The sequence below is a fragment of the Rhineura floridana genome, chromosome 2, assembly GCF_030035675.1.
Source record: "Rhineura floridana isolate rRhiFlo1 chromosome 2, rRhiFlo1.hap2, whole genome shotgun sequence".
NCBI classification, from domain to species: domain Eukaryota; kingdom Metazoa; phylum Chordata; class Lepidosauria; order Squamata; family Rhineuridae; genus Rhineura; species Rhineura floridana.
In genome coordinates, this window is record NC_084481.1 from 120,971,916 (window position 1) to 120,997,691 (window position 25,776).

Consider the following 25,776-nt stretch of genomic DNA (forward strand, 5'->3'; position numbering starts at 1 on the left):
AGGTGTGGCTAATGGAAACGCTTTGGGGTAGCCGACTAGTGTTTTCACAGCCTGATGGTCAAACTAGACTGGACATTAACTGTGTCTTTGCATTTAACATGCAGATTTTTAAAAACAGCATCAAGCTAGGTGGAAGGAAATATCACCCTTTCCTTGCCTATTCAGATCCTGAGGAAAATCCCTCAACTGAAGCTGATCCTTGCTTTGGGAGGAGGGTACCAATTGGACATTTCATGCCAATGCAATTAATACCTGAAGAGTACAGCTTTCTCTCAGGATTGCAACAAGGGAGGAAAGGTTTAAATTTCCCCTGCCTGCCTACTGCAATCCCAATAATTATTAGCCCTCATTCCAGCTTATGCTATTTGCATTCTTTTAAACCTGCATGTTAAATGCAAAGGCACACTTAACATCACTAGTGTGGCCTCACCAGGCCAATAGCAGCCCAGCAACCATTTATTGTGGTCTCTTGTTTAGTAAACATGTTCTTGCAGGAAGGCAGAAAAAAACAAAAGGTGTATGAAAAACCTCACAGGCCACAACATATTGGCTGGTAGGCTGCCTTGGCTTGATGGGTTACAACTTATGAAAGGCTGCTGTAAAGGCTGGAGAGCTTGATTGATTGATTGATTGATTGATTGCACTTGTATACCGCCCCATAACCGAAGCTCTCTGGGCATTTTACAGCAACCAAAAACATTAAAACAAACATATAATTTAAAACACATATTTTAAAAACAATTTAAACCAGCACCTTTTTAAGCTTTTCAGTGCTGTGCGTGCAAGAATTAAAGACTGTGAATTTTATTTATTTATTTATCTATTTATTTATTTATTATTTGATATATATATTAAATATATATATATTATATATATATCGCCCTTCCTCCCAGCAGGAGCCAGGGCAGCAAACAAAAGCACTAAAAACACTTTAAAACATCATAAAAACAGACTTTAAAATACATTTTTAAAAAGCTTCCAAGACATCTTTTTTTAAAAAGGTTAAAAACATATTGTTTAAAAAAGGTTTAAAAACTTATTAAAAAGCAATTCCAATACAGACACAGACTGGGATAGGTCTCAACTGAAAAGGCTTGTTGAAAGAGGAAAGTCTTCAAAAGGTGCCGAAAAGATAGCAGAGATGGTGCCTGTCTAATATTCAAGGGGAGGGAATTCCACAGGGTAGGTACCGTCACACTAAAGGTCCGTTTCCTATATTGTACAGAACGAACCTCCTGATAAGATGGTATCTGCAGGAGGCCCTCACCTGCAGAGTGCAGTGATTGACTGGGTATATAAGGAATAAGACAGTCTTTCAGGTATCCTGGTCCCGAGCTGTATAGGGCTTTGTACACCAAAACTAGAACCTTCAACTTGGCCCGGTAGCAAATGGACAGCCAGTGCAATACTTTCAGCAGCAAGGTGACATGTTGGCAATACCCTGCCCCAGTGAGCAGTCTCGCTGCCGCATTTTGCACCAGTTACAGCTTCCGGACCAACCTCAAGGGCAGCCCCACATAGAGCACATTACAGTAATTCAGCCTAGAGGTTACCAGTGCATGGACAACAGTCGTCAGGCTATCCTGGTCCAGAAACAGCCACAGCTGTCTTACCAGCTGAAGCTGGTAAAAGGCACTCCTAGCCACTGAGGTCACCTGGGCCTCTAGCAACAAAGATGGATCCAGGAGCACCCCCAGACTATGGACCTGCTCTTTCAGAGGGAGTATGACCCCACTCAAAGCAGGCAACTGCCATCTGAACTTGGGAACCACCAACCCACAGCGCGTCCATCTGGATTCAGACGCAGTTTATTGGCCCTCATCCAGCCCACCACCGAGTCTAGGCCTCTCCGGATTCAGATGTTACAGAGAAATAGAGTTGGGTATTATCAGCGTACTGCTGACACCTCGCCGCCCGATCTTCTGATGACCGCTCCCAATGACTTCATATAGATGTTAAACAGCATGAGGGACAAGACGGTACCCTGTGGCATCCCACAGCACAACTGCCAGGGGACCACAAGACAATCATCCAATGCTATTCTCTGAAAATGACCTTAGAGATAGGATCGGAACCACTGTAAAACAGTGCCTCCAATACCCATCTCACCAAGTTGACCCAGAAGGATACCATGGTCAATAGTATCGAAAGCTGCTGAGAGATCAAGTAAGAGTAACAGAGTCGCACTCCCCCTGTCCTTCTCCCGATAAAAGTCATCCATCAGGGTGACCAAGGCCATTTCAGTCCGATAACCAGGCCTGAACCCAGACTGGAATGGGTCAAGATAATCTGTTACATCCAAGAGTACTTGCAATTGCTGCGCCACAGGGAAGGATTGGAGCCATACGTCTAAACTTCACTAGGAAGTGGTCTGACCATGACAATGAGGTGACATCCACCCCCCCTATCTCCAGATCACTCCTTCCTCCATCTGGAACAAATAGCAAGTCAAGGCTGTGTCAGGCCGGTGACAACTTGAGACAGCCCCATGGTCGTCATGGAGGCCATGAAGTCCTGAGCCTGAATTTGAGGCTGAAAGACTTAGAAGGGGTATAAATAACATAAAAATAATACTTTAAACTGTTGGAAAGGCAAATCCCATTATTCTACTTTTATTTCAAAAAGACATTTCATGGCCACTGAAGACTTCCATAGAGATTTTCTTGAGTAACATTTAAAATCCATTATTTAATACAATCAAATAAGCCTCCCCTGCTGAGAACCATTTTATGATAATATTTATCTATTGCATTTGTTTCACTAGAATGAAATTTCTCTGACTGATAAGCAATTTATGATAACAAAAGTCCCCCCCAAAACCACATAATAGCACACTATAACACACAACCACAAACAACAGACCAGATGTTAAAAGAGATTCAGTCAAAATCATAAAATAAAAATGAGGAGCCACAAAATCTTTATGGGTTTAAAGCATATCATGGCACCATTGTGAATGGGAGGATTAAGATGTCAAAGCTTTTAAGCAATTTACAGACAGATTTTTAAAGGCTTAGGAAAAGAAGAAATTATTAACTTGGCTCCAAAAGGGATACTGAAGTAGGCACCAGATGAGCCTCTCTTAGGAGGACATTCCACAACTGGAGAGGTGCTATGAAAAAGGTCCTCTCCCTTCTGGCCATCCCCTATTGCTCAGATTGAGGGGGTACTTGAAGGATGGCCTCAGCTAATGACCTTGGGGCCTGGGTAGGGACATGTGAGAAGAGGCAATCCTTCTGTCAGCTCTTCACTGAGACAGCAGTGTCGGTGGGGGTGCAGGCAGGGCTGGAGATTCCTTGGTAATTGCCAGGCCGTAAGTCCTCAGCCGGCAGCTTGGCTATAAATCTGCCAGGCTAGCAAGGAGGAAGCAAGATAAGGGCAGAGGCCGTTCAAAGCTTACGTGCCAAGCCAGAAATCCAGAAGAGACATCAGTGAAGGTCCGGGTCTAGTTTGCCGAGAGATCAGTCCAAATCAAGGTTCAGGGGATAGGAAGACCACACAGTGGTCACGCCTGATGTTGTAGTCAGCAACAAGCTGAAACCAAGGTTTGACTTTTAAGGAGCAGGTTTGTCAGCAGGTGTGAGCCATCAGCGTTTTGGCCTTAAGTGGACAGGCCTGCCCCTCTTCTGCCTGACCTTCTGTTGTCTACGTTCTGCAGGTGAAGGGGGAGTATCCTGTTCACCGTCTGTGTCTGGCTGAAGGGCTTCAGCTGTGTCTGGGGTGCTCTGCAGCTGAGGGGGAGAAGGAGCTGGGTTCTCAGGAGTTTCCTCCATTTCTTCTTCTGGGTCTGCTGCTTCTGGGTCTGCTGCTGATACTCCCGAGTCATCCTCGTCTGATGAGTCCTCTGACGGGGCCATGACACCTTCAGGTAATGAGGTTTCATGGCTTGAATCACTCTCTCACGGTTATTAAGGAAAATAACACACTTTGTTTTAGCTTAAGTTTGATAAGGCCATATTTCTTAAATCCAGCATTTTGCGATAAGGAGAAAATTCTAACCACAGGCCCTCAATGGAGGTCAACTCTCTTTAAAAATATTTTTGGCTTTCCTACATTCCAGAATATAATACTACAGCTTTAATGAGTAGTAAATCTTCCAGTGCATTTATCTGCAGAGTAGTTTTGTTGGCAACATGGTACAACAATTTGTCCAAAGTTAGAGCAAATGAAAGCTATGGTAAAATAATCAGCACTTTTTTGAGGGGAAATCATGAATAATGTGGTGCTGTAGAGTTCAAGCACTGATGAGTTGTTTGTGATGGTTGCACTCCTTCAATGTACAAGTTTAAGGAATGCAGCCAGTCCCTCAGCACAGCGAATGTCTTGCCACACTGGCTGTCAAATGTGGCAGATGGGAAGTTGAGTCTAGGCAAAGCTAAGCAAGCCAACAATGAAATGAGGCAAGAATGAAAAATGGCACCAAGAAAAAGAAAAACCGCATTCCTCATATATTTATCTGGAGTAGCAGTTTCCTTTCCACTCTGGGAGCAGGAATTTATCAAAAGGAATTTTGTGTAACAGTGAAAGCATTTCTGCCAGTAAGTCTATCATTAAGAGAACAGATCTGCAACCAAATAAAAATCTGTCTTTAAAGGCATTTTCTAGGCAACAGTAAGAAGGTTTCTCAAAGCAGGTGTGAGCTTGAAGACAGGCTTGAGCAATTTGCTACTGCTTCAAGAACCACAAACCTGACTGATATAGGACTGACACTGACATGAAGGCTGGAAACAGAGGATATGAATAATTGTTGAAGCTGGTGAGCAGGCAGTGGTGATGACTTTCAGATCTGTGAGATCAAAGATGCCAGAACTTGCATTCTTAGGAACAGGCAACAGTCCTCTACCTTAGAATAAAATCCTATATGCGTTGACTTGCAAGACAAGTTAAAGACCTCCAAAGTACTTTGCATGATGAAAAATGTTCCACATATGCATGTATTTATGTATTTATTCATGTTTATGTGGGCATCTACTGAAGAATTGGAGGCGGGTTGCCTGCTCACTGGAAGATGTACACTAAGTGCGTGTACACATTTGAACATTATTTACTGGCTAATCCACTTTCCCTCTCCCATTAGAATTAGACTAGAGCAGTCCACACCTGTACACATTTTAACTTGCAAATGAGGAGTAACTTCAGTCTTTTCCGTTCATACCAGTAGTGTTTCCTTTTGCATTTGACCCCACCTTCTACTTTGTTGATTCTGTTAAGTACTGGCAGGACATGAGCGCACATAGATGTGCGCACACCTTAGGTTTTTTTGTTTTGTTTTTAAACACCCCGCCCAAGAAGTGAGTGTGCAAAAGCACACAGTCAGGCAATTGTAAATTTACTTGTGCGGTTTTCTGGTCTTGTGTAAATCTGAAGGATCAAAAGAAAAAGGGAAAAAATAAGGCTATGCTCCTCCACTCAGGAGCGGGCCAGAAATAGTTATGAGCATGCTTGGAACAGAAATGAAAACTATTGTAAATTCTCAGCAAATCCTTTTCTTATTGCCACACAATATCTGTAGAAATTTTTAACGTGCTTTGCTTGTGTAGTTTTCAGATTTTATGCAAATCCAAGTGATCAAAAGAAAAAAATATATGTATAAGTTCCTCCACCAGAAATAATTAAGAGCATGACTGGAAAAGAAATGAAAGCAACTAAAGCAACTGTAAATTCTCAGCACATGCTTTCCAGATTGCGGCAAATATGTCTGGTGTTGAAATGTTTTCATGTGGCTTGCTTGTGCAGTTTTCTGTATTTGCAAATCTGAGAGATTGTTATGAGCACTGCCAGAAAAGAAATGAAAGAATTGAGGAAGTAGTTGGCATGGAAAGAGAAGTAGCAGAAAGTGATGATTGATCCATCCATCCCAAAACATGGAAACAAATTGTCTGTGACTCCAAGTGGAGCAGTTTGGAGCCTGATTTCCCCCAACTTATCAGAACATCCCCATGTCAGGTAAACCCAATTTTATAGGGGAAAAACATTAAGATTGGTGTTGTTTGAGGGTAACGTTGTGTGGACTACACAAATAAAATGGGAATGCAGACAGCTGCAAATGGTACACACAGTAAACTCTGGTGTGGACAAGCCCTAATATATATGTAAACTGGGCCTTAATATTAGCAAAACATGGTTCTGAGTGTATTATTCCACTGATTTCAGGTACCATACAGGGCCAGTGGTGCAAAGGATACCACACCTGACTATGGATAAGAAAACTGTAAGTTCAAGTCCTGCCTGTCTCAAGCTCTCAGGTACTATCTTAGGAATGGCCACAGCTCAATGGTAAAACACTAGCTTTGCATGCAGAATATCCAAGATTCAGTTCCTGGAAATAATCCTTCCTGAAACCCTGGATAGCTGCTGCTGGACAGTGAAAACAATTCTGAGCTAGCTGCATCAATGGTCTGAATTGGTATAAGACAGCTTCGTATGTTCCTAAGAAGAAAATCAGTCCATCCGTACCCACACCACAATCCCATCCCTAGCTATGCAAATTTGAGACTAAAAAAACCTTAGTGTAGTTAGTGAGGTAATTTATTTGCAGCAAACAGACTGTAGTAGAATATGTGGTTGGGAAAACAGATGCTACAAGGCATATTGGCAAGTGTAAGCAAAATGGAAGGCAGTATTTTTAAAAATAACTGAGCACTTCAGTATCTCAATTTAGAAACAAATCAGCATTATTTTCGTCAATAAGATGCGACAGCCAGAACAGTCTCTGGAAGTTGCGCATATGGATGTTTTTAGTCAATGTGTTCTAACAATCTCAGCCTGCAGTATTGATTATTAAAATAGACATATTTCCTGGAGTATTCATAAAGAGAGGTGGAGGAAGAGATCCTTCTCCCCATCCCTACCCCAAATCTCAACATTACAGATAAGCCAATCATAGATCAGGGCTAACTTCTCAAGGAAAGAATTAGCCTCCTTTTTCATGCAGGGTGGGTTATAACTCCTCTCAGATTTCACACACTCTTTGCATGACATTATGGCATGATATGAAGTAGTCCCACACACAACTCAGCTATTTTATCGGAACACAAAAGTGTAACACACTCACAATCATCTCTTCAGCCATTCCCAGCCTTACCGTAGGGAACCTCTGCATCTGTTCTAACATGCAAACCATGCCAACCCCAGTCTCTTCCAAGTAGATCTCAGTCAACAGTTCCTAAATTCATGATGATGAACAGAAGACAAGCCCTTGGCAAAATTTGCTAATTCCTCAAATAAAGGGTTTTTTTTTTAAAAGAAAAGTTACATGGTTTATTCAATGAATAGCAACAACAGATTGTGACCCAAGAATCTAGTGAGGCACAAGCCCTCCATACTCCTAACTGAATTTGCCTATTACTCATGATTCTTTTAATTTTAAAAATGCCAAATATAGAGCCTGGGACCTTATACATATAAAGTGATGCTTTACTGGTGATCTCCTCACACTACATAAGATAATATATTTTCTTTTTTGCTTTCTGTCATGATAAAAAAAGTAGCAGAAGAAAGTGTGGGAGCACCTTTGCAGAAACTTGTTCTGAGAGAAGCACAAAAACTCCTTTTGTAATAAGCAAGTATCCAGGGGATGGGATCATCCATAAGATGCTGTACTTAACATATTCAAGGCAGGGGACTGCAAATTAATGTTACAATCCAAGGAGAGATTTATTTCCACAGTGTCTAACTGTTCAAAGGAACAACACCCAGTTCTTGCATGTACTGAATGCATGGAGGGGAGAACTAAGGACTGTGCCAATGTCTCTGATCTGAACTTCCACAGGTTCAGCCACAGATCTGAGTAGGGCCTACAAACAGATGGTGCATGTAGTTAGGAGCCTTGCAAAAGGTTTATTGAATAAGTGAGAGCCTACACAAGAGGAAAATGAAAGGTCTCTCGTCTCTAAGTTACAATATGGAGGACGGCGTTTTGGGGAGTCACAAAGATCAGGTCTTGAAAAAGCTGAAGAACAGCCAGTTTGTGTCCTTTCAAACTGAGACTGTCTTACCTCCGGAGCAGAGCATATCTAGTATAAAAAACCTGGCTGAATGCGGTTCTCTTATCGTGACACATTTAAATGTTTTTTCTTTTCTTTTAATAATGTTATTTGTTATTTAATTTTGAGAATTGCATTATTGTATTGATATATTATGATGTGTTGTTATATTCGTGTTTTTGTAAGCCGCCTTGAGGGCCTTTAAATAAATACACGGGCCTGGTAGTATGTATGCAAGCTGTGTTCAGACTAGGGATGCCAGATCTCCAGCCCCGCCCTTGCTTTTCTCACATCCGGCCAGAATTGCCTCCATGTTGTTTAATCTCTGGGTTTTGGCTGGAGTATCCAGTTTTGGGGGGGGCCTGTGGCTCTCCGGCTAACACCCCTTAATCTCTGGACTCTCCGCTTCAATTTAAAAAAAAAAGTAAGTTTCTAGGTGGTCTAGTTCCAGAGATATACACCAAAACGTCAACCCCCCCACGCGACTGTTTTTTACAGATCCGCTCTAGCTATAACTCCCATCAGCCCAATCCAGTGGCCATGCTGGCTGGGGCTGATGGGAGTTGTAGTTTAAAAAAGTAACTTTTTAAAGCTCTGGCTGTAACCCCACCCTTTCAGGATTGTAGCCAATGAAGCCAGGGTTGTGACTTGTTGATCCAGGCATGCCTAGGCTCAATGTCAGAAAATGGTGGCTTTAAGATTTTTGCAGTTTGCGTAAGTAATTTGGCTTAACGTTTTTTTCCCTCTTCTGTCCAAAAGTCAGACCCTGGGCTATGAAATATGAAAGTATTTAATCCAATATTTGCTTTTCTGGGAGTAAAGCATGTACCTGGAGTAAACCCCATTGAACTCTATTAGGACTTACTTTTGAGTAGACATGGTTAGGACTGTGCTGTAAATTAATGGGACTTTTGAGTAAACATAGCGCAGACTTGTGTTTGTGTTGTAAATCTTTCTCCCTCCAACCCTATTTTTAAAGAAATTAGGCAGGGTTTATCACAGTTTTTATTATGTAGGAAACTAATACTGATTTTTTTTAAAAAAGAATGAAGTTTATTTATTTATTTTTCTTTATTTATTTATTATTTGGTTTATATCCCGCCCTTCCTCTCAGTAGGAGCCCAGGGCGTCAAACAAAAGCACTAAAAACACTTTAAAAATCATAAAAACAGACTTTAAAATATATTAAAACAAAACATCTTTAAAAACATTTTTAAAAGCTTTAAAAGCATTTTTTTTAAAGAAAAGGTTTAAAAACATATTAAAAAGCAATTCCAACACAGAGGCAGACTGGGATAAGGTCTCAACTTAAAAGACTTGTTAAAAGAACAAGTTCCTTATCACTTCAGGGTACGTAAGCCCCATTGAATACATTGGGACTTGCTTCTGAGTAAACAAACATAGGATTGCACTTTAAATATCTTTACAGGTTGTATAAATAATAAACATATTTGATAGTCATGCTTATATAAATATTTTCATAGAATCATAGAATAGTAGAGTTGGAAGGGGCCTATAAGGCCATCAAGTCCAACCCCCTGCTCAGTGCAGGAATCCAAATCAAAGCATTCCCGACAGATGGCTGTCCAGCTGCCTCTTGAATGCCTCCAGTGTTGGAGAGCCCACTACCTCTCTAGCAATTGGTTCCATTGTCGTATGGCTCTAACAGTTAGCTTTTCCTGATGTCCAGTCGAAATCTGGCCTCTTGCAACTTGAGCCCATTATTCTGTGTCCTGCACTCTGGGACAATCGAGAAGAGATCCCAGCCCTCCTCTGTGTGACAACCTTTCAAGTACTTGAACAGTGCTATCATATCTCCCCTCGGTCTTTTCTCCAGGCTCAACATGCCCAGTTCTTTCAGTCTCTCCTCATAGGGCTTTGTTTCCAGTCCCCTGATCATCCTTGTTGCCCTCCTCTGAACCTGTTCCAGTTTGTCTGCATCCTTCTTGAAGTGCAGAGACCAGAACTGGACACAGCACTCAAGATAAGGCCTAACCAGTGCTGAATAGAGGGGAACTAATACTTCACATGATTTGGAAGCTCTACTTCTGTTAATGCAGCCTGATATAGCATTTGCCTTTTTTGCAGCCACATCACACTGTTGGCTCATATTCAGCTTGTGATCAACGACAATTCCAAGATCCTTCTCAAATGTCGTACTGCTGAGCCAAGTATCCCCCATCGTATAACTGTGCATTTGGTTTCTTTTTCCTAAGTGTAGAACTTTGCATTTATCCCTGTTGAATTTCATTCTGTTGTTTTCAGCCCAATGCTCTAGCCTATCAAGGTCCCTTTGAATTTTCTTTCTGTCTTCCACAGTATTAGCTGTGCCCCCCAGTTTTGTTTCATCTGCAAATTTGATAAGCATGCTCTGTACCTCCTCATCCAAGTAGTTAATAAAAATGTTGAAGAGCACTGGGCCCAGGACCAAGCCCTGTGGTACCCCACTCGTTACTTCCACCCAATTTTGTCATGCTGTGTCCCTATAAGTATCCGATTTCATACTATGGTTGTACAATACTTCCTTTACATTTTAAGTATGCCTTGGGGTAGTCATGGTTCTCCATTGTTTTCATCCTGAGGGGCAGATAGGCTGAGAGATGGTGAGTAGCCCATGGTCACCCACTACACTTTATAGCTCATTTCCATTTTGAAAAATTAATTAAAACAATTTACATGCAGGCAAAATTTATTAAGTGGATTCACACAATACGTGTAAAGCACATCCAACTCGCATTTAAAGCGCATGACTTCCCCTAAAGAATTCTGGGAAGTGTCATTTCCCCCTCACAGTTATAGTTCTCACCACTCTTAACAAATTGCAGTTCCCATGATTCTGTGGTGGGATTCATGTGCTTCAAATGGGTGTTGAATGTGCTTTAAATGAATGGTGTGGATCTGCCCTAGGTATGATGTTCATTCAAGACTGAATTGAAAAGAACAATTTTAAAAGACACTTCTTAGTCTTACTCATTTCTCAGACCTCTTTCCTAAGTAAAGGGTCAAATCTGTAAAAACGTTTGGAGAAGCCACGTTAAAAGATAAGGGCAGGGTATTCCAGGCAGGGGGTTGCCAACTCTGCTTGGATATGGATGTCTTTGCAGAAGAACCCTAGTCAAGGTTTACCAACAGCACAGTCCAAACTATATCTACTTAGAAGTCAGTCCTGTTGAGTTCTATGGGGCTTAATCCCTTAGTAAGTGTGTTTAGAATTGCAGCCTTCAGGAGCATCCATCTTTACTCCCCAAAGCTCCCATCTAACATCTCCACAACACTAGGCTCCTTTGTCTCTGCAGTGGCCTTGTGGTGACTGCCCTGGCCTGAAGGCACTTAACCCTTCTTGCTGAAAGCAAGTAGGCTAGATTAAATGTTCCCTACCCAGGCTCCATCTTTTAGCTAAGATTTCTATCTTAATTTCCAATCAGATATTTTTTTTAATTGTATGCTCCAAGCAACTGTGATTGATGCTTAATGTATCATGCTTAATGACATCACTGGGGCCTGCCCCTCAAATCTCAGGTTTTGGGATGCTTCTGACCTGGCAACCCTAGTTCAGACCTTTGGCTAAACACAAGATGGTCAGAAGCAGGGCAAGCAGTCAAGATCTCACCTGCTCCCCATACATACATTCACATAACTTGGATGTATTGTGTGAACAGGGCTACTAACAATGAGTTTTAGTATTATTAAATAAATAAATAAATATCCTGCCAGGAGCCCAGGGAGTACTTTTCTCTAGAATAATTCAGTATTTGTGGTGCATGTTCATAGTTAAAACTTAAAATGCAAATCTAGTCTCGATCATCAAGGACTGAAAAAGATGAAAGTAAAATATTTTCAGTCTGCTGTTTGCATTCATAACAATGCAGGATTTTTTTTTAAAGGTGGAGAAATTACACTGGGTCAATGAAGGTCTACTTTTATTGTAACCAAGTAATTCTCAGGATGACATTCACATGAGTTGCATACCATGGGCGCTCCAGTGACCTCCAGAAGAGTCATTTAGGAAATCTCTCCTTGCACTGTGAATAGAGTTGTCACCCTATTAAAGAAATTTTAGTTGATTAATCACATGAGTTTTAGCTGATTAATCAATTGATTAAATCTGCATATATTTGAATGTCAGTAAATCAATATTAAAGAAAATAGCACTATTTCCTCTTTTTTTAGACTTCCTTTCAGGCTTCAATTGAATGGCAGTAGTTTTTTATGCAGCTCATTTCTTCTGTTCTTATTGAATTTCTCAAAAAGTCATCGTATGTGGCTGTCACCTTTTATTTCAAGCTAATCTTAAAACAATAAAATGTTTCCAATTCATTTATCATATAATTCGAGCTCTTCTCAGATTTCAGAGTTAACTTCATAAATTATTCCTGAGCATCTAACAAAAACATGCTTTAAAAAAGAGAGAAATGGATTCAAACCAAAATCCTTCTTCTGGATATTCATGAGCTTTGAGAAAATTTTTGGACTCAGATCAAGCATTTGTGACTATCTCTAGTATGTACAACGGAGCCAATGTTTTTTTAAAAAGTGAAAATGCAGGAGAAGTTTGGTTAGGGTTGTACAATAGAAAGTCTGCCTCTAGGACCAGAGTACAAGCTACCATTGCTTAAAATGGACTAAGAAGCCCCCAAGAAAACACCTGTAGCCTGTAGTGGGGACTTTTTGGAACTAGATCAGACTATAACCCTTACAGTTTCATGTCTGACTTTATAATAAAACAATATTTAAACATTCCCACTGGCAATATTGTTCTTCTTAGGGATGGAAACAAGAGACTGAGTCCAACTACAACCTCTTTCCCATTTTACCTTTCAGTATAAATTTATATCAGTGGTGTTTGTTTGTTTGTTTATTAAATTTACATCCCGTCCTTTCTCCCAGAAGCAGCCCAGGTCAGCAAACAAAACACTAAAAACACTCTAAAACATCTTAAAAACAAAAGACTTAAAACATATTAAAACAACACATTTTTAAAAAACATATTAAAACAAAACATCTTAAAATCAGCTTTAAAGAAACAACTTTAAAAACATCTTAAAAGCAATTCAAACACAGAGCAGACCGGGATAAGGTCTCTACTTAAAAGGCTTGTTGAAAGAGGAAGGTCTTAGTAGGCCGAAATGATAACAGAGATGGTTCCTGTCTAACATTTAAGGGGAGGGAATTCAAAAGTGTCAGTGCTTCCTATGTTGTGCAGAACGGACCTCCTGATAAGATAGTATTTGCAGGAGGCCCTCACCCGCAGAGTGCAGTAATCCACTGGGTATATAAGGGGGTATACAAGGAGTAAGACAATCTTTCAGGTATCCTAGTCCCAAGATGCATAGGGCTTTGTATACCAAAACCAGAACCTTGAACTTGGCCCAGTATGATAGATTATGGGGGGACGGGGCACACTAGGCAGGAAATGTGTGTAAAGTGTGTTCAGGGCTGCAGCTCAAACGTGAAAATTTCACCAGTTAACACCAGCTAAAATTTATTGTATTTTAGAAAACTAACACTGATAACACAAACTCTGCAGTGAATTTTAGTTGAAAACTAGTAGACCCCCCCACTGGCAACTACAAAGATATCCTGCTGATACTTAATTTAGCAATATAGTCAAATACACTTAGACTGAGATATCCAAACCAAGTTTCTTATTATTAGAAAATATTTTGAACTAAACCAGTGAACTGTAAATATCAGATTAGAACAAAATTGAGTGGAGGAGACTTACAAAATTAGATAGTTTTACGAACAAATAAGAAGTAGACAATATGAAATTATATCCTTTTCCTAAAAAATAGTAACTTGGCTAGCATGTTTTGCTTATGTCAAAATAAAACAATATGTATTGCAATTAGAATAAACTTCCTCATTTTCCGCACTAATTCACAACCATCTCTAACTGTAACCTTGTGAGTGAGGTCAACAATGTACAGAACTTGCCAAATCCAGTCAAACCAATCTTCTACTTTACACCAGAGCTTGCTTCCGCTTGCTAGCATTTCAGCTCTAACCTCTGTGATAAAAGGCATACTAATCATCGCATTTGTTCTGTAGCTAAGGCCACATCTGTACTATACATTTAAAGCACTTTAACAGTCATGGTTGGGAAGAGTAGTTTGTGAAGGGTGCTGACTGTTGTTAGGACACCCCTGTTCCCCTCACAGAGCTACAATTCCCAGAGCGGTTTAACAATTAATCCCTCTTCCCAGGGAATGTTGCAAATTGTAGCTCTGTGAAAGGAATATGGATCTCCTAACAACTCCCAGCACTCTTAACAAATTACAGTTCCCATGATTCTTTGAGGGAAGCCATGATTGTTAAAGTAGTGGAATAGCGCTTTAAATGTCTGGTGTGGATGTAGCTAAATTTTCTATGCAATTGAAAAGCAGCAGGGTGGCACCAAGAAGCCTATTAACAAATATAATATTGATAATCATATCGAGGAGTTTTCTTCGGAATGCTTGAATTGCCTGACACTTGTATAACATGTGGATGTTACTTGCATTTAATGCTGAACAATGTCAGTATGGGTAAAGAATACCTCACTACCTTTAATTAATTTGAAAGAAAGTTAGATACAATTTATTTAACAAAGCGCTGGAAAACGCTGGCACATTTTTAGTGGATTTATGTTCTCTTTGTAATACAGTTGTGCATGAGCACTGTCAGTGGGCATGTCCAGGCCTGGCATGAGAGAAGAGAGCTGACAACAAGCAACAGCAGCTCTGCCGACAGCAATCATGTAACTGGGTAGCAATACTAATGAAGGTGTGAAGAGTAGCTGCTCAGTCACATAACGTTACTTCCAAAACTAAGAACAGGGTAATCTGGATACTCATACAGCAAGAGCCAGGCAAACACACATCCACAGGAGCAACAGAGAGTGTTGTGGAAGTGGAGGATGAATAAATGTGGGATAAAGAAAGAAAACCTCCCACAAACTGTCACAGCTGTCTTAGCTTGAAGAGCTCAAGTGGCCAAGACGGAGCACACTAACACCATTAGGGCGGACTTTTTCAAAGCTAAAGTTAGGATCACAACCAGGTAAACATCAAGCTGCTTCCTCACCCGGCTATTTTGTGGGTTATCAAGGCAGTGGATACCCCAATCTGAGAATAATTGGGGCATAGTATTAGCTATTATCCCAGAAGAATGAAATAATTAAGTGAAATAGGGTACAGCAACCATTTTTGTATATATGACACTTCTCTTTCTTTAGAATAAATGGCCTGAATTGTTATATAGAGTAGAGCCTCAGAAAGAATTGCCTCACGAGTTACCACTGCACTCCAGCCCCATCACTGTCCATCTTTCAGAGGCAGGTGAAAACATTTTCATTTCAAAAAGTTTTCCCTTTATAGAAGATTGTGTGCCATTACGTAGTGCATTTAAACTGTTGATACTGCTTTGCTCTTCTTAAAGGTCTTTCCTTTTATAATGGACTTCGATTTGCTTTATTTTAAGTAACCTCTAGTATTTCTGTAGAAAGACACCTAAAATGCAGTCAATTTAACAATGCTCCCCTGGCCTTGTGGCGATACTGTCACAATACTAATTCTAACTAGCTACTGCCATATAATCTGAGAACATAACTAAAAACAGGAATAAATGAGAACAATTGTCCTATGTGAGTTGGTCACAATATATTGTCATTTTATCTTTTTTTAAAAAGGAGTAAGACCCCTGGGCACCAATGCACAGAGTAGGGTTGCCAGATCAGAAGCATCCCAAACCCTGAGATTTCAGGGGCGGGCCCTAGTGATGTCATTAAGCATGATACATTAATCATCAACCACAGTTGCTTGGAGCATACAATTAAAACAAAAACATTTCTCTGACTGGATTAATTTAGAAATCTTAGCTAAAAGACGGAGCCTGGGTAGGGAACATATAATCTAGCCTACTTACTTCTGGCAAGAAGGGAAGTGCCCTTAGGCCAGGCCAGTTACCAGAAAGCCATTGCAGGAAGAAAGGAGCATGGTGTTGTGGAGATGTTGCATGGGAGCACTCAGAAGTAAAGATGGATGCCCCTGAAGGTTGCAGTTCTAAACATACTTACTAAGAGACTAAGCCCCATATAACTCAATAAGACTTCTGAGTACATCTATAGCAGGGGGGGGAACCGTGGCTCATGAGCCATATGTGGCTCTTTGACATATAATGTGTGGCTCTTTGACATATAATTTTTTGAGAATTGTCTGTGAAAACTTTGTGAAGGAGGATTGTAAGAAGCAAAAGTATGAAGATGAAAACAGAAATTTTAACTCAGAGTGAGAGGAAGATTTTGCATTCACCATTAAAGGAGGTAAACCTTTGAGTCTTACTGCAATGTGTCACTCAGTCATTACAAAGCCAGTAACTTGAAACGCCACTATGAAACAAATCACAAAAACTTTTTGTCTGATTATCCACCTAAATCAGAATTACGGAAAAACAAGTTAACTGTGTTAAAATCATCACTAAATAGCCAGCAGACACTGTTGACAACGTTCAGTAAGGAAGCCGATACAACGACTGAAGCTAGTTTTGTTATATCATGGAATATTGCTCATGCTAACCGCCCATATTCTGATGGCGAATTTGTTAAGAATATAGCTGAAGTTGTTGCAGTGTTAGATCCAAATAACACAAAACTTCAGCGACTAATAGCACAAACACCAGCTTCATGCCACACTACAGAGAGGCGTATCTCCCAGATCAGTGCTGATGTTGCAGGCAAAATGCTCAATTAAAACAATAATCATTCAGGATTTTGAAAACATTTGGTATATATATGACATGTGTACCTTGTGATTATTGAAACTAATACAAATTAACAGTTTAAAAACTACATACATGAATAAATATTATTACGTACATATATTTCTTAATATTTATATAAAAGTTTTGTAACAAAATGTGCATGTAACAATAAAAACGTGTGTGTAATATTTGTTCATGTCTTGCGGCTCTCAAACATCTGAAGTTTATCGTATGTGGCTCTTACGTTAAGCAAGTTTGGCCACCCATGATCTATAGTTTGGATTGTGCTGTTGGTAATGCTTGACTAGAGAGCTCTGCAAAGATATCCATAACCAAGCAGGGTTGGCAACCCTCTGCCTGGAATACCCTGCCCCTACCTTTTAATATGACTGTTCCAAACTTCTTTACCCTTCACTGCAGAGAGCGGTTTGAGAAATGAGTAAGAGTAAGAAGATTCTCTACCCTTTTCTGTCTCCCCTGTGGGCTGCTATAAACTCACTTTGACAGCCAACCCAATTCCAGTGAGTAATAATTGACAGAGAGAAAACACACATGGTTTGGTCTATCTTCACAGGCAGCAGCTTGGAAACAACACTTGCAGCCACACTTCCCAGTACATGAATTCTCTTTTACCATTATTGGGCAAGAAACAAACCATCATGAAAACAACAAGGTACATCATCAGTGGGTTTAAGGGGGTTGAGCTGACCACATGGAAACACTGTTGTTGCTTCTATGGATGTAAGGGAATGAAATGCAAATAGAAAAAGAAAAATACAATGATGATTTCCTAAATGCAATACCATACCAACCACAACCAGATTTCTATGAGTAAGACAGAAAACTCAGCATCCCACAACCAATCAGGGTTCCTAACCAAAACTAAAAAAATTCTGGCAGCCAGTCAACAAAGGTCACAGAAATCCCCATGCAGCACAACCTGACTCAGGTGCCGCAATTAATGCAGAATGCTGTGGCACAATTGCTGACATGAGTGAGACCCTATCAGCACATAATACCTCTGCTCTGAAATCTGCACTAGTTGCTGATTTGCAACCAGGCCAAGTTCAAGGTGTGCTTTCCATGTTATGGGTGCCACATAGTACTTGTTCTGCTCTTGTAAGAAATCAATCCTTTAGTGTGGCAGTACCTACGCTTTGGAACTCCCTGCCTATAGACATTACGCAGACACCTTCATTGTAGTCTTTTCAGCACCTGCTAAAAACATTTTTGTTTAGACAAGCCTACCCAGGTATGTAGAAACTAATATGTTTTTTATCTGTTTTTAATTGATTGTTGGTATTATTATTTTTGAAAGTTTTTAAATACTTCTCTTTTTGTCAGTAATTTCACTGTTTTAATTCCTTCTGTAAACAGCTTTGAGGGTTTTTTTTACAACAAAGTGGTATATAAATGTTGCAAATAAAATACATAAATAAATTTCAGGGTCACTGTGGCCCCTGGGTCTCTTTCCTCTTTTAGGGACAAAAGAATCTGCCTAATACCGAGTCAGGCCATTTGGTACCATCTAGCTCAGTACTGATGACATGGACTAGCATTGGCTCTCCAGGCAACAGTCTCTTCAAGAGATTGGATTTTGGACCTTTGCATGCAAAGCATATGCCCCACCACTGAACTTATAGCCCTTCTCCTGTTTAAAAAAGTATATTTTAAGATTGTTCTTTTCAATTCACTAATGAATTCCCAGTACACCTACGACAGATCCACACCATTCATTTAAAGCACATTCAACACACATATGAAGCACATGAATTCCACCACAGAATCATGGGAACTGTAGTTTGTTAAGGGTGGTGGGAACTATAACTGTGAGGGGGAAACTACACTTCCCAGGATTCTTTGGGGGAAGTCATGCACTCTAAATGTGAGTTGGATGTGCTTTAAATTTATTATGTGGATCTGCATTGCTTCATAAATTTTGCCTACATATAAATCATTTTAATTAAATTTTAAAATGGAAATGAGCTACAAGGTTTACTGGGTGACCATGGACTACTCACCATTTCTCCGCCTAATCTGCCCCTCAGAGTGAAAACAACAGAGAGGGACCATGACCACCCCAAGGAAGAAGGGCACACTTAAAATGTAGATGAAATAATACTGTACAACTATAGTGCAAAATCAGATACATATCAAGACATAGTATGAAGAAATATTTATATAAGCTTGACTGTCAAAAATGATGATTATTTTCATACCCTGTAAATATATTTATAGTGCAATCCTATACTATAATAATTTATTGTCAAAACCATTTGGTCACTGCAGAACATTTAAAAAAAAATCAGTATTAGTTTCCTGCCAAATAAAAGCAGTGACACCTAGGTAAGCCCTGCCTAACTGCTTTAAAAACAGAACTGGAGGGGGAGAGAAAGATTTACAACACAAACACAACCCTTTGCTATGTTCACTCAGAAGTCCCATTGATTTACAGCACAACCCTAACCATGTCTACTCAAAAGTAAGTCCTACTAAATAAATGGGGTTTACTCTTGGTATGTGGGATAAGCTTTGCTCCCAGAAAAGCAAGTATAGAATTAAAGCTTCATATTGGGAAGGTTTTCAAAAGAGGCTATGAATTAGAGTTAGACAAATAAACTGCCCTCTTCAGAAGCCCAGGAAAATTTAAACAAGTTGCATGTACACTTTTAAATTTCGGTTCAAAAATTATTTGAAAGATAAAATGTATAATATACAATTTTTGCAAGTAATTTAAAAAACCCTGCATGTACACTTTTATTATAATCATAACTGACATTTTTTACAGTGAACAATTGTCTACCAAGATCCTGATGTGATTATTTTGTTCTACATCTCCTGATTGCACACACAGAGAAAGAGACTTTTGTTTTATGGCACTGCAGTAAGAAAGAACTGCTGAGTTTGAGATTAATTAGGAAGAAATTAAAATTTTCTAAATATCTAAAATAATGCGTCAAGAACTCTGGTTGTTATTTTCAGATTCAACGACCATTATGATTGAACAGTCTGCTTAAGGAGTTTAGGAACTGCACAGACTTTGAGGAAGTAATCTCAAATATACCAAAGGGAATTTTGAGCAAAATTATGAGAATTTCTATTATACAGATAGATTTGAATCCTCTGCATAATGTGAGAAATTGAAACAAAAGTTATAAAGGACAATATCAGAAAATGAATGGAAATGGATTTGCAAGAAGGTACCACAATCCACATTATGAATTTTTAAAAATACGGGCTGAGCAAAATATCTGGGAGTTAAAAATTCATGGTAGTGGCATAGTATACAGGCAGATTTGAATCATATTTTTTACCTGTGTCCTAAGACTGCAAAATATTAGAAGCTGATTCTTTGTCAAATAGAACAGATCTGTTTCAAAGAACAGGATGCTGCTCAGCCACGTGTTTTACTTGAAGTGATTTAATGTTCTTAACATTTGTGTAGGGTTTATTGTTATTGATATTGGTATTATTGATGTTAAACTTTATGTTTAATTATTGATAAATTAGGTATATTAGTGTTGAATATGAGTTGATATATGTATATTAATACTTCTTACCATTATTATGTATCACTTTTTAACTAAATTTATTGTGCACTTTGAATTAAATTATAAAAAAGAGAAATATATTAAGGAAGACATGGTCATTTGACACAGAGGTTTAGGTGGGGCAGTTTTAGGATTTCCAATACCCACACAGAACCAATGCATTAGAATGGTACAATCTAGATAACTTCCACCTTGACATTCCTCTTTAACTGAGACAATGTAATCAAGGCAACGTCACAGTAGGGATCGAATGATCTGTCAGTTTTGGTTCTTTCAGTTTCTCGTTTTTCTAATCTTAAATTGGGTTCTCCACATTTCTGCAGCAATTTGCAATTTTTTTAAAAAATCCTCAAATTCTTCAGCATTTTAGTGCAAATTTATTCTAAGAAATACATTTTGTGTGCAGTGTTGACTAATGTACACATTTTTACAAGCAATTTATCTAAATATTAGGCATTTTGTATGTTATTCTCACAAATATATTCATTTTGTCCACACTTTCCCCTAGTATATGCATTTCTAAAAAAAATTACTTGGTTGGAGAACTGCATCGCAAAATTTGGATAACTGCACAGAATGTCTGTGTTTTGGTTCTCATATTGTTTCAGAAAGTACGAATTTGATAAATTTGGCTTTAAGTGCAAAATTATTCAGCCTTCTTGCCTGTCCCAGACTAAGAGCATGCCAGTATAACCAGACTGTCACTTATGACAATCTATTTGGTTGTACATGCATGGAGCAAGAGCACTGCATGTGCAATGTCATGTGCTGAAATAGTTATTCATCCCTCCTCCCGTGACTACCTTTTGTATGTACATGAAGAACATAGGCATGAGGAATTGTGTTTCAGTGTTCAGAGCGTCCTGTCAATTGTGGAGGGTATGTATAAATATAACCCTATAAATACAATATAAACCCACAGGGTGAAAATGCCACTTGAGACATCTCATGATACCATAGATTGAGAAGAAAAGTTTTATGAGTTATATATTCCAAATGAGTAACATTTATAACAAAGGCATATTCAGAGTACTCATGATCCTTTGATCTTGCAGCGAAGGGAAGTAAAAAATCTTATATATAAATAGAATATGACATGGGAAATCACCCAAAAATCAGACAGAGCTTCCACAACTCTTAGACACAACTCTATAATTAGGAAGGGGAAGCTTTTTACATATAGTAACTCAGCTAGTTATTTAAGTGAAATATATTAGAAACATCTTGGAGTGACCTGGAAAAGCAAGATAAAATATGACTGTAATCTGAAGGCTAATGTTCAAATCATACACAGAGAGTTCTTTCTTCCCAAAGCCACTAGTTATATATCATTTACAAATAATAGTTAGTCAGACAATTCTTCATAATTGAGACTTCAACTGCCTTGTTTTTGTTTGTTTGTTGAAACAGAGGAAGCTACCTTATACTGAGTCAGATCACTGGTCCATCAAGCCCTGTATTGTCGATGCTAACTGGCAGTGGGTCTCCAGAGTTTCAGATCAGTCTTTCCCAGCCCTGCCTAGAGATGTTAGGTAATGAACCCTGTACATGCAAAATATGTGCTCTGCCACTGAGATACAGCCATTCTCCACTAAACCACTTTTTGAAAAGTATCTGGTGTGTATCGTTTATTTGGGAATTACTGCTCCAGAAAAGTTAAAAAATAAGAAAGAGGAGAAAGGCATGAAAGTTAAGAAAAGAGGTTATTGCTGATGCCAATGGATCGATATTCTAAGATGCCAGTTAACTACTGTCCATTAATATATCTTTTTAAATGCTTCACTCTTAGCCTATATTCCATAGGATTTATACTAATAGCAAGGATATAATGATTTCGATCAATATATGAAACTAAGAAAGAGTATGAAATGTTCTTTTTCTTTCTTTTTTTTTGCAATAGCAGCTCAGTGTTCTTTGTAGGTGTCAGAAGTCAGCAATGGGGAAGAATGAACTTAAAAAATTATATTGCTGGCAGAGAAAGGAGATCGGGAGTGCTGGGGAAGGTAGCTGCTGTTACACAGAAACCCCCTAAGCATAAGCCAACAACTAATTCCTACAAGAACCACCCTGCTATTGTATAGTTTTACAAACTCTGCATCTATTTTTCCTTCTATATTCTCTAACCCCACTGTGTGGCCCCAGCCAAAGCTTTCACCAGCTGTGATTTAGTCCCTGAAAAACACAGTGATGGCTGACCAAGTAGTTTGTTTCCAATAAGACCACTTGGTGAGATTTAAAGGAATCAAGACCTCCTGCTTACAGTCTGTGAATAACGTGTTTGCTCTGATATATCAGTCCATTTACCCCTCATTTAAAGACTTCATGCAGGCAGCAACCAAGAGCTCTTGCACATATTCAACAAGTCACTACATGACAACAATTGCTCAACATCAAGCAGCTAGTTTGTATCCTGCAACAGGTTCTTACCTACAATGTCTTCGTAGGCATTCTCTTCTAAAGTGCTCTTAGATCCAAACTTGTGCTGGCTTTCAGTACCATTCTCACTTGGGGAGGGAGGGTGCACGGACTGGAGGCTTGAAGCATCCTCAAACTCAAATGATTTTCTAGAATGGAGGAAATGTAACAGAATAATTTTCTGATTGCCTAATGTGTCTAAAGCCCAGTGCTGACACAATGTTATCCAGCTTTAAGGTAAAAGAAGCAGAAAACAATCATATGCTCTTTCTCCCTGAGTCCCTCCCCTCACATGCTGCACAGGTGCTTTCATGCAAGCCTGATACTCTGAAAGGTTTGTTTGATTAAACAGAAGAACAAGATGGCAACTGGATTTTTGGTTAAAGTTAGCTCCAGTCCTTATCAAATCTAAAGACATATCCACATTATCTCACCACATTTAGAAAATACACAAAACACTGAATTACTTATGTATAACACCAGTGAAATACCATCCATGTGACATGTGATTTATTAGACTGTGCTTTTGCCATAACCACAATTTACTCAATAAAGACAAGCACATCTTTTAAATGTATTCAAGCGTCATAATCTGGATGCTCATTCTAAGGCGTTGTAAACATTTTTGCTAATAGCCAAGCATCTGTCCATTGCACAGAAGTGGAAGACGCTTGAGGGGCTAGATTTGGACCTGTGGTACCACAACATATGGACTATTGCACTGGCTAAAAGGCTAACTCATCACCTAAGGGTCCTGAGAGGCAGAGAAGACCCAGACAAGTTTTATGCCATACGGCACAATTTATTGAATCCTTTCATTTCTTGGAACAGAACCATGCTGCCTCAGTGATACAGAGGAATGTCTGGTTGACTACCTGACTGGTGTTGTGAGACCTGAAAGAGGTGAGGGATATATTTTTCTTTGAAACCTGAGGGCTGTGACCTGGAGTGGGGCAGAGAGAATAGAGACATATTGGGTTATGCTGGCACAAGTGGATTGCTCCAATTATTTGCTTTTGCTTTCACTGGGAGATGTGTCAGTGCATTGAATCACACATGGACTTTGTTTTATTTATGTGTATTCTTTATTAAATAAACTTTTAAAAAATAAACACAAGTTTATTAAGGGTTTCCACCATCATGACGTGATTTTCAGGCCAACACAGACTAATTCAGCAGACTACTTTTTTCCCCCTTTTTGTTTTGCAATTTTTGTAATGGCCCATGAGAAAACACACAGTGACTCAATTGCAACATCATCATGCTCATGGATATCCTTCACAAAGTGATCACACAACAACTAGGGATTGGGGTGGGGACCGGTTACACAAATACATGTTATGTTGCCATAGTGCTTCAGGAATACTACAGGGGAATTGCACTTGGTTTTTTCTTTCTTTGACACTAAAGTAAGTTTTGGCTATCTGTATCTGTATGCCAGTGGTGGGAAACATCCAGCCTGTGGTCCCAATCACCTCAGAGGCCTCAGATGTTGGCCTGCCAGGCCATTTCAAGCTAACCACACCCACCTTTTTCAGAGAGTCACAGAGCATGCACAGTCTTTCTTATTAGAGTACCAGCTACCTAAAGCCCCAAGCTTCTTTGGAAGTCCATGCTAGAGTTTGCTATTCAGCTATGATACTGGACCATGGACTTCAAGCCACATCTCTGAATTTCTGAGAACCTTCCAGCTTGCAACAGAAAGATAGGACTTGAGAAATCATTAGGGATGGTCTAGTACTTAAGGAAAACAAAAAGGATGAAAAGAGATAAGGCAGGAATTTCGGGAAACTGGTCCTCCAGATGTTGTTGAACACTTAACTCCCATCAGCCCCAACCAGCATGGCCATTCATCAAGGATGGTGGGAGCTGTAGTCCAATATCTGAAGAACCACAGGCACCCCAGCCCTGACTTAAGAGCTGCAGTTTCTATCAGAGCAATGTCTGTGATTCCTTGGCCCTCTTCAAAGTCCTGGAGATCATGCCTTTCTCTCCTTCGTACTTGTTAGCTGTTGACCACCTGCTTCCTGCTCCCATCATTTCAGGTCTCATCCAGCATTTGTGTACTCCTCAGCCAGAACAGTATGGGACATACATCAGTGGCAGTGAACATTACATTAACTTTTCTGCTCATTCCTTTTCTATACCAAAGACATTGTAGTTACATTATGCAACATTATGGGATTCTGTCACTGTTTAAGACAAGGGTTTCCAAAACTTGTGGCACTGTGTTCTATGGTCAACCAATAACTTCTGAACAAACATTATCAGTAAAATAAGTTTATTTTAAAAACCTCAAAATAAACTGATTGCCATTGCTGAGATTATGAGCAAGGTTGAAGGATGCACACACTCATACACATCTAAGCTACCTACGTCTCTTGTTTCTGAAAAGCAACCATGCTAATTACCATGAAACAACACCAGAAACGAGTGCCTCTTAGAACATGATAATAAATCTGAAAGATCATTTCTCTTAAACCTCTCCCACCTACCAGAAATTAACAGGTTAAGCTGTTCTGACATTACACTAGTAATAAAAATGAGACAGTACCCAGGAACATTCCATTTATAAAGTGTATTCAAAATATGCTTAGCTGTTTCTTCCACTTTACAATAATTTACAAGAACTCTTTGTACACATCCATATACATCCCAAGCTCAATGGCTTGGATCCAAAGAACTGTAAGCAGAATTCCACTTGCACAATGGGGCTCTTTCACTCCCTTCCTGCTGCAGCTTCTTTGCACACCTCAAGAGCTACTCTTGAGGCTTGGTGGACCTTCAGGAATGGTATGTGAGGGAGTGCAAAGGGCTATAGCTAAGGGAGAGCAAACTGGCAAAAACAAAATAATCCTTGCAGGAATGGAAATCTCTTCCTCTCAAACAATGAGCTCTGTGGCTCCAAGTGTATATAACTTCAGTCTACATTCTTCAAGCAAAAGTTGAATTTTATGTACAAAGTTATTAGAGTAATCAGTATCAGAGTCAAAATCTCACCAGCAATTGTAAAATGAAACTGTACAAAATCAAGATCTGAAAATGTTCCAGCCACCAGTTCAGTACCAACAGTTTTGCCTCAGATT

At 39.4% G+C, this 25,776-nt stretch overlaps 1 protein-coding gene across 10 annotated transcripts in view; it reads right to left on the reverse strand.

Annotated features, from left to right (window-relative positions):
* The window catches only part of DENND2B (DENN domain containing 2B), a 236,710-nt gene that overhangs the window by 78,259 nt on the left and 132,675 nt on the right, over positions 1-25,776 (reverse strand). For 9 of the 10 annotated variants that reach the window (XM_061610355.1, XM_061610353.1, XM_061610359.1 and 6 more), the window contains one exon: positions 22,703-22,839. In XM_061610355.1, the coding sequence (XP_061466339.1) occupies positions 22,703-22,839 (137 nt within the window). Of the gene's footprint in view, positions 1-11,954; positions 11,995-22,702; positions 22,840-25,776 lie in introns of those variants that run through there. The other variant, XM_061610362.1, reaches the window with a different exon arrangement.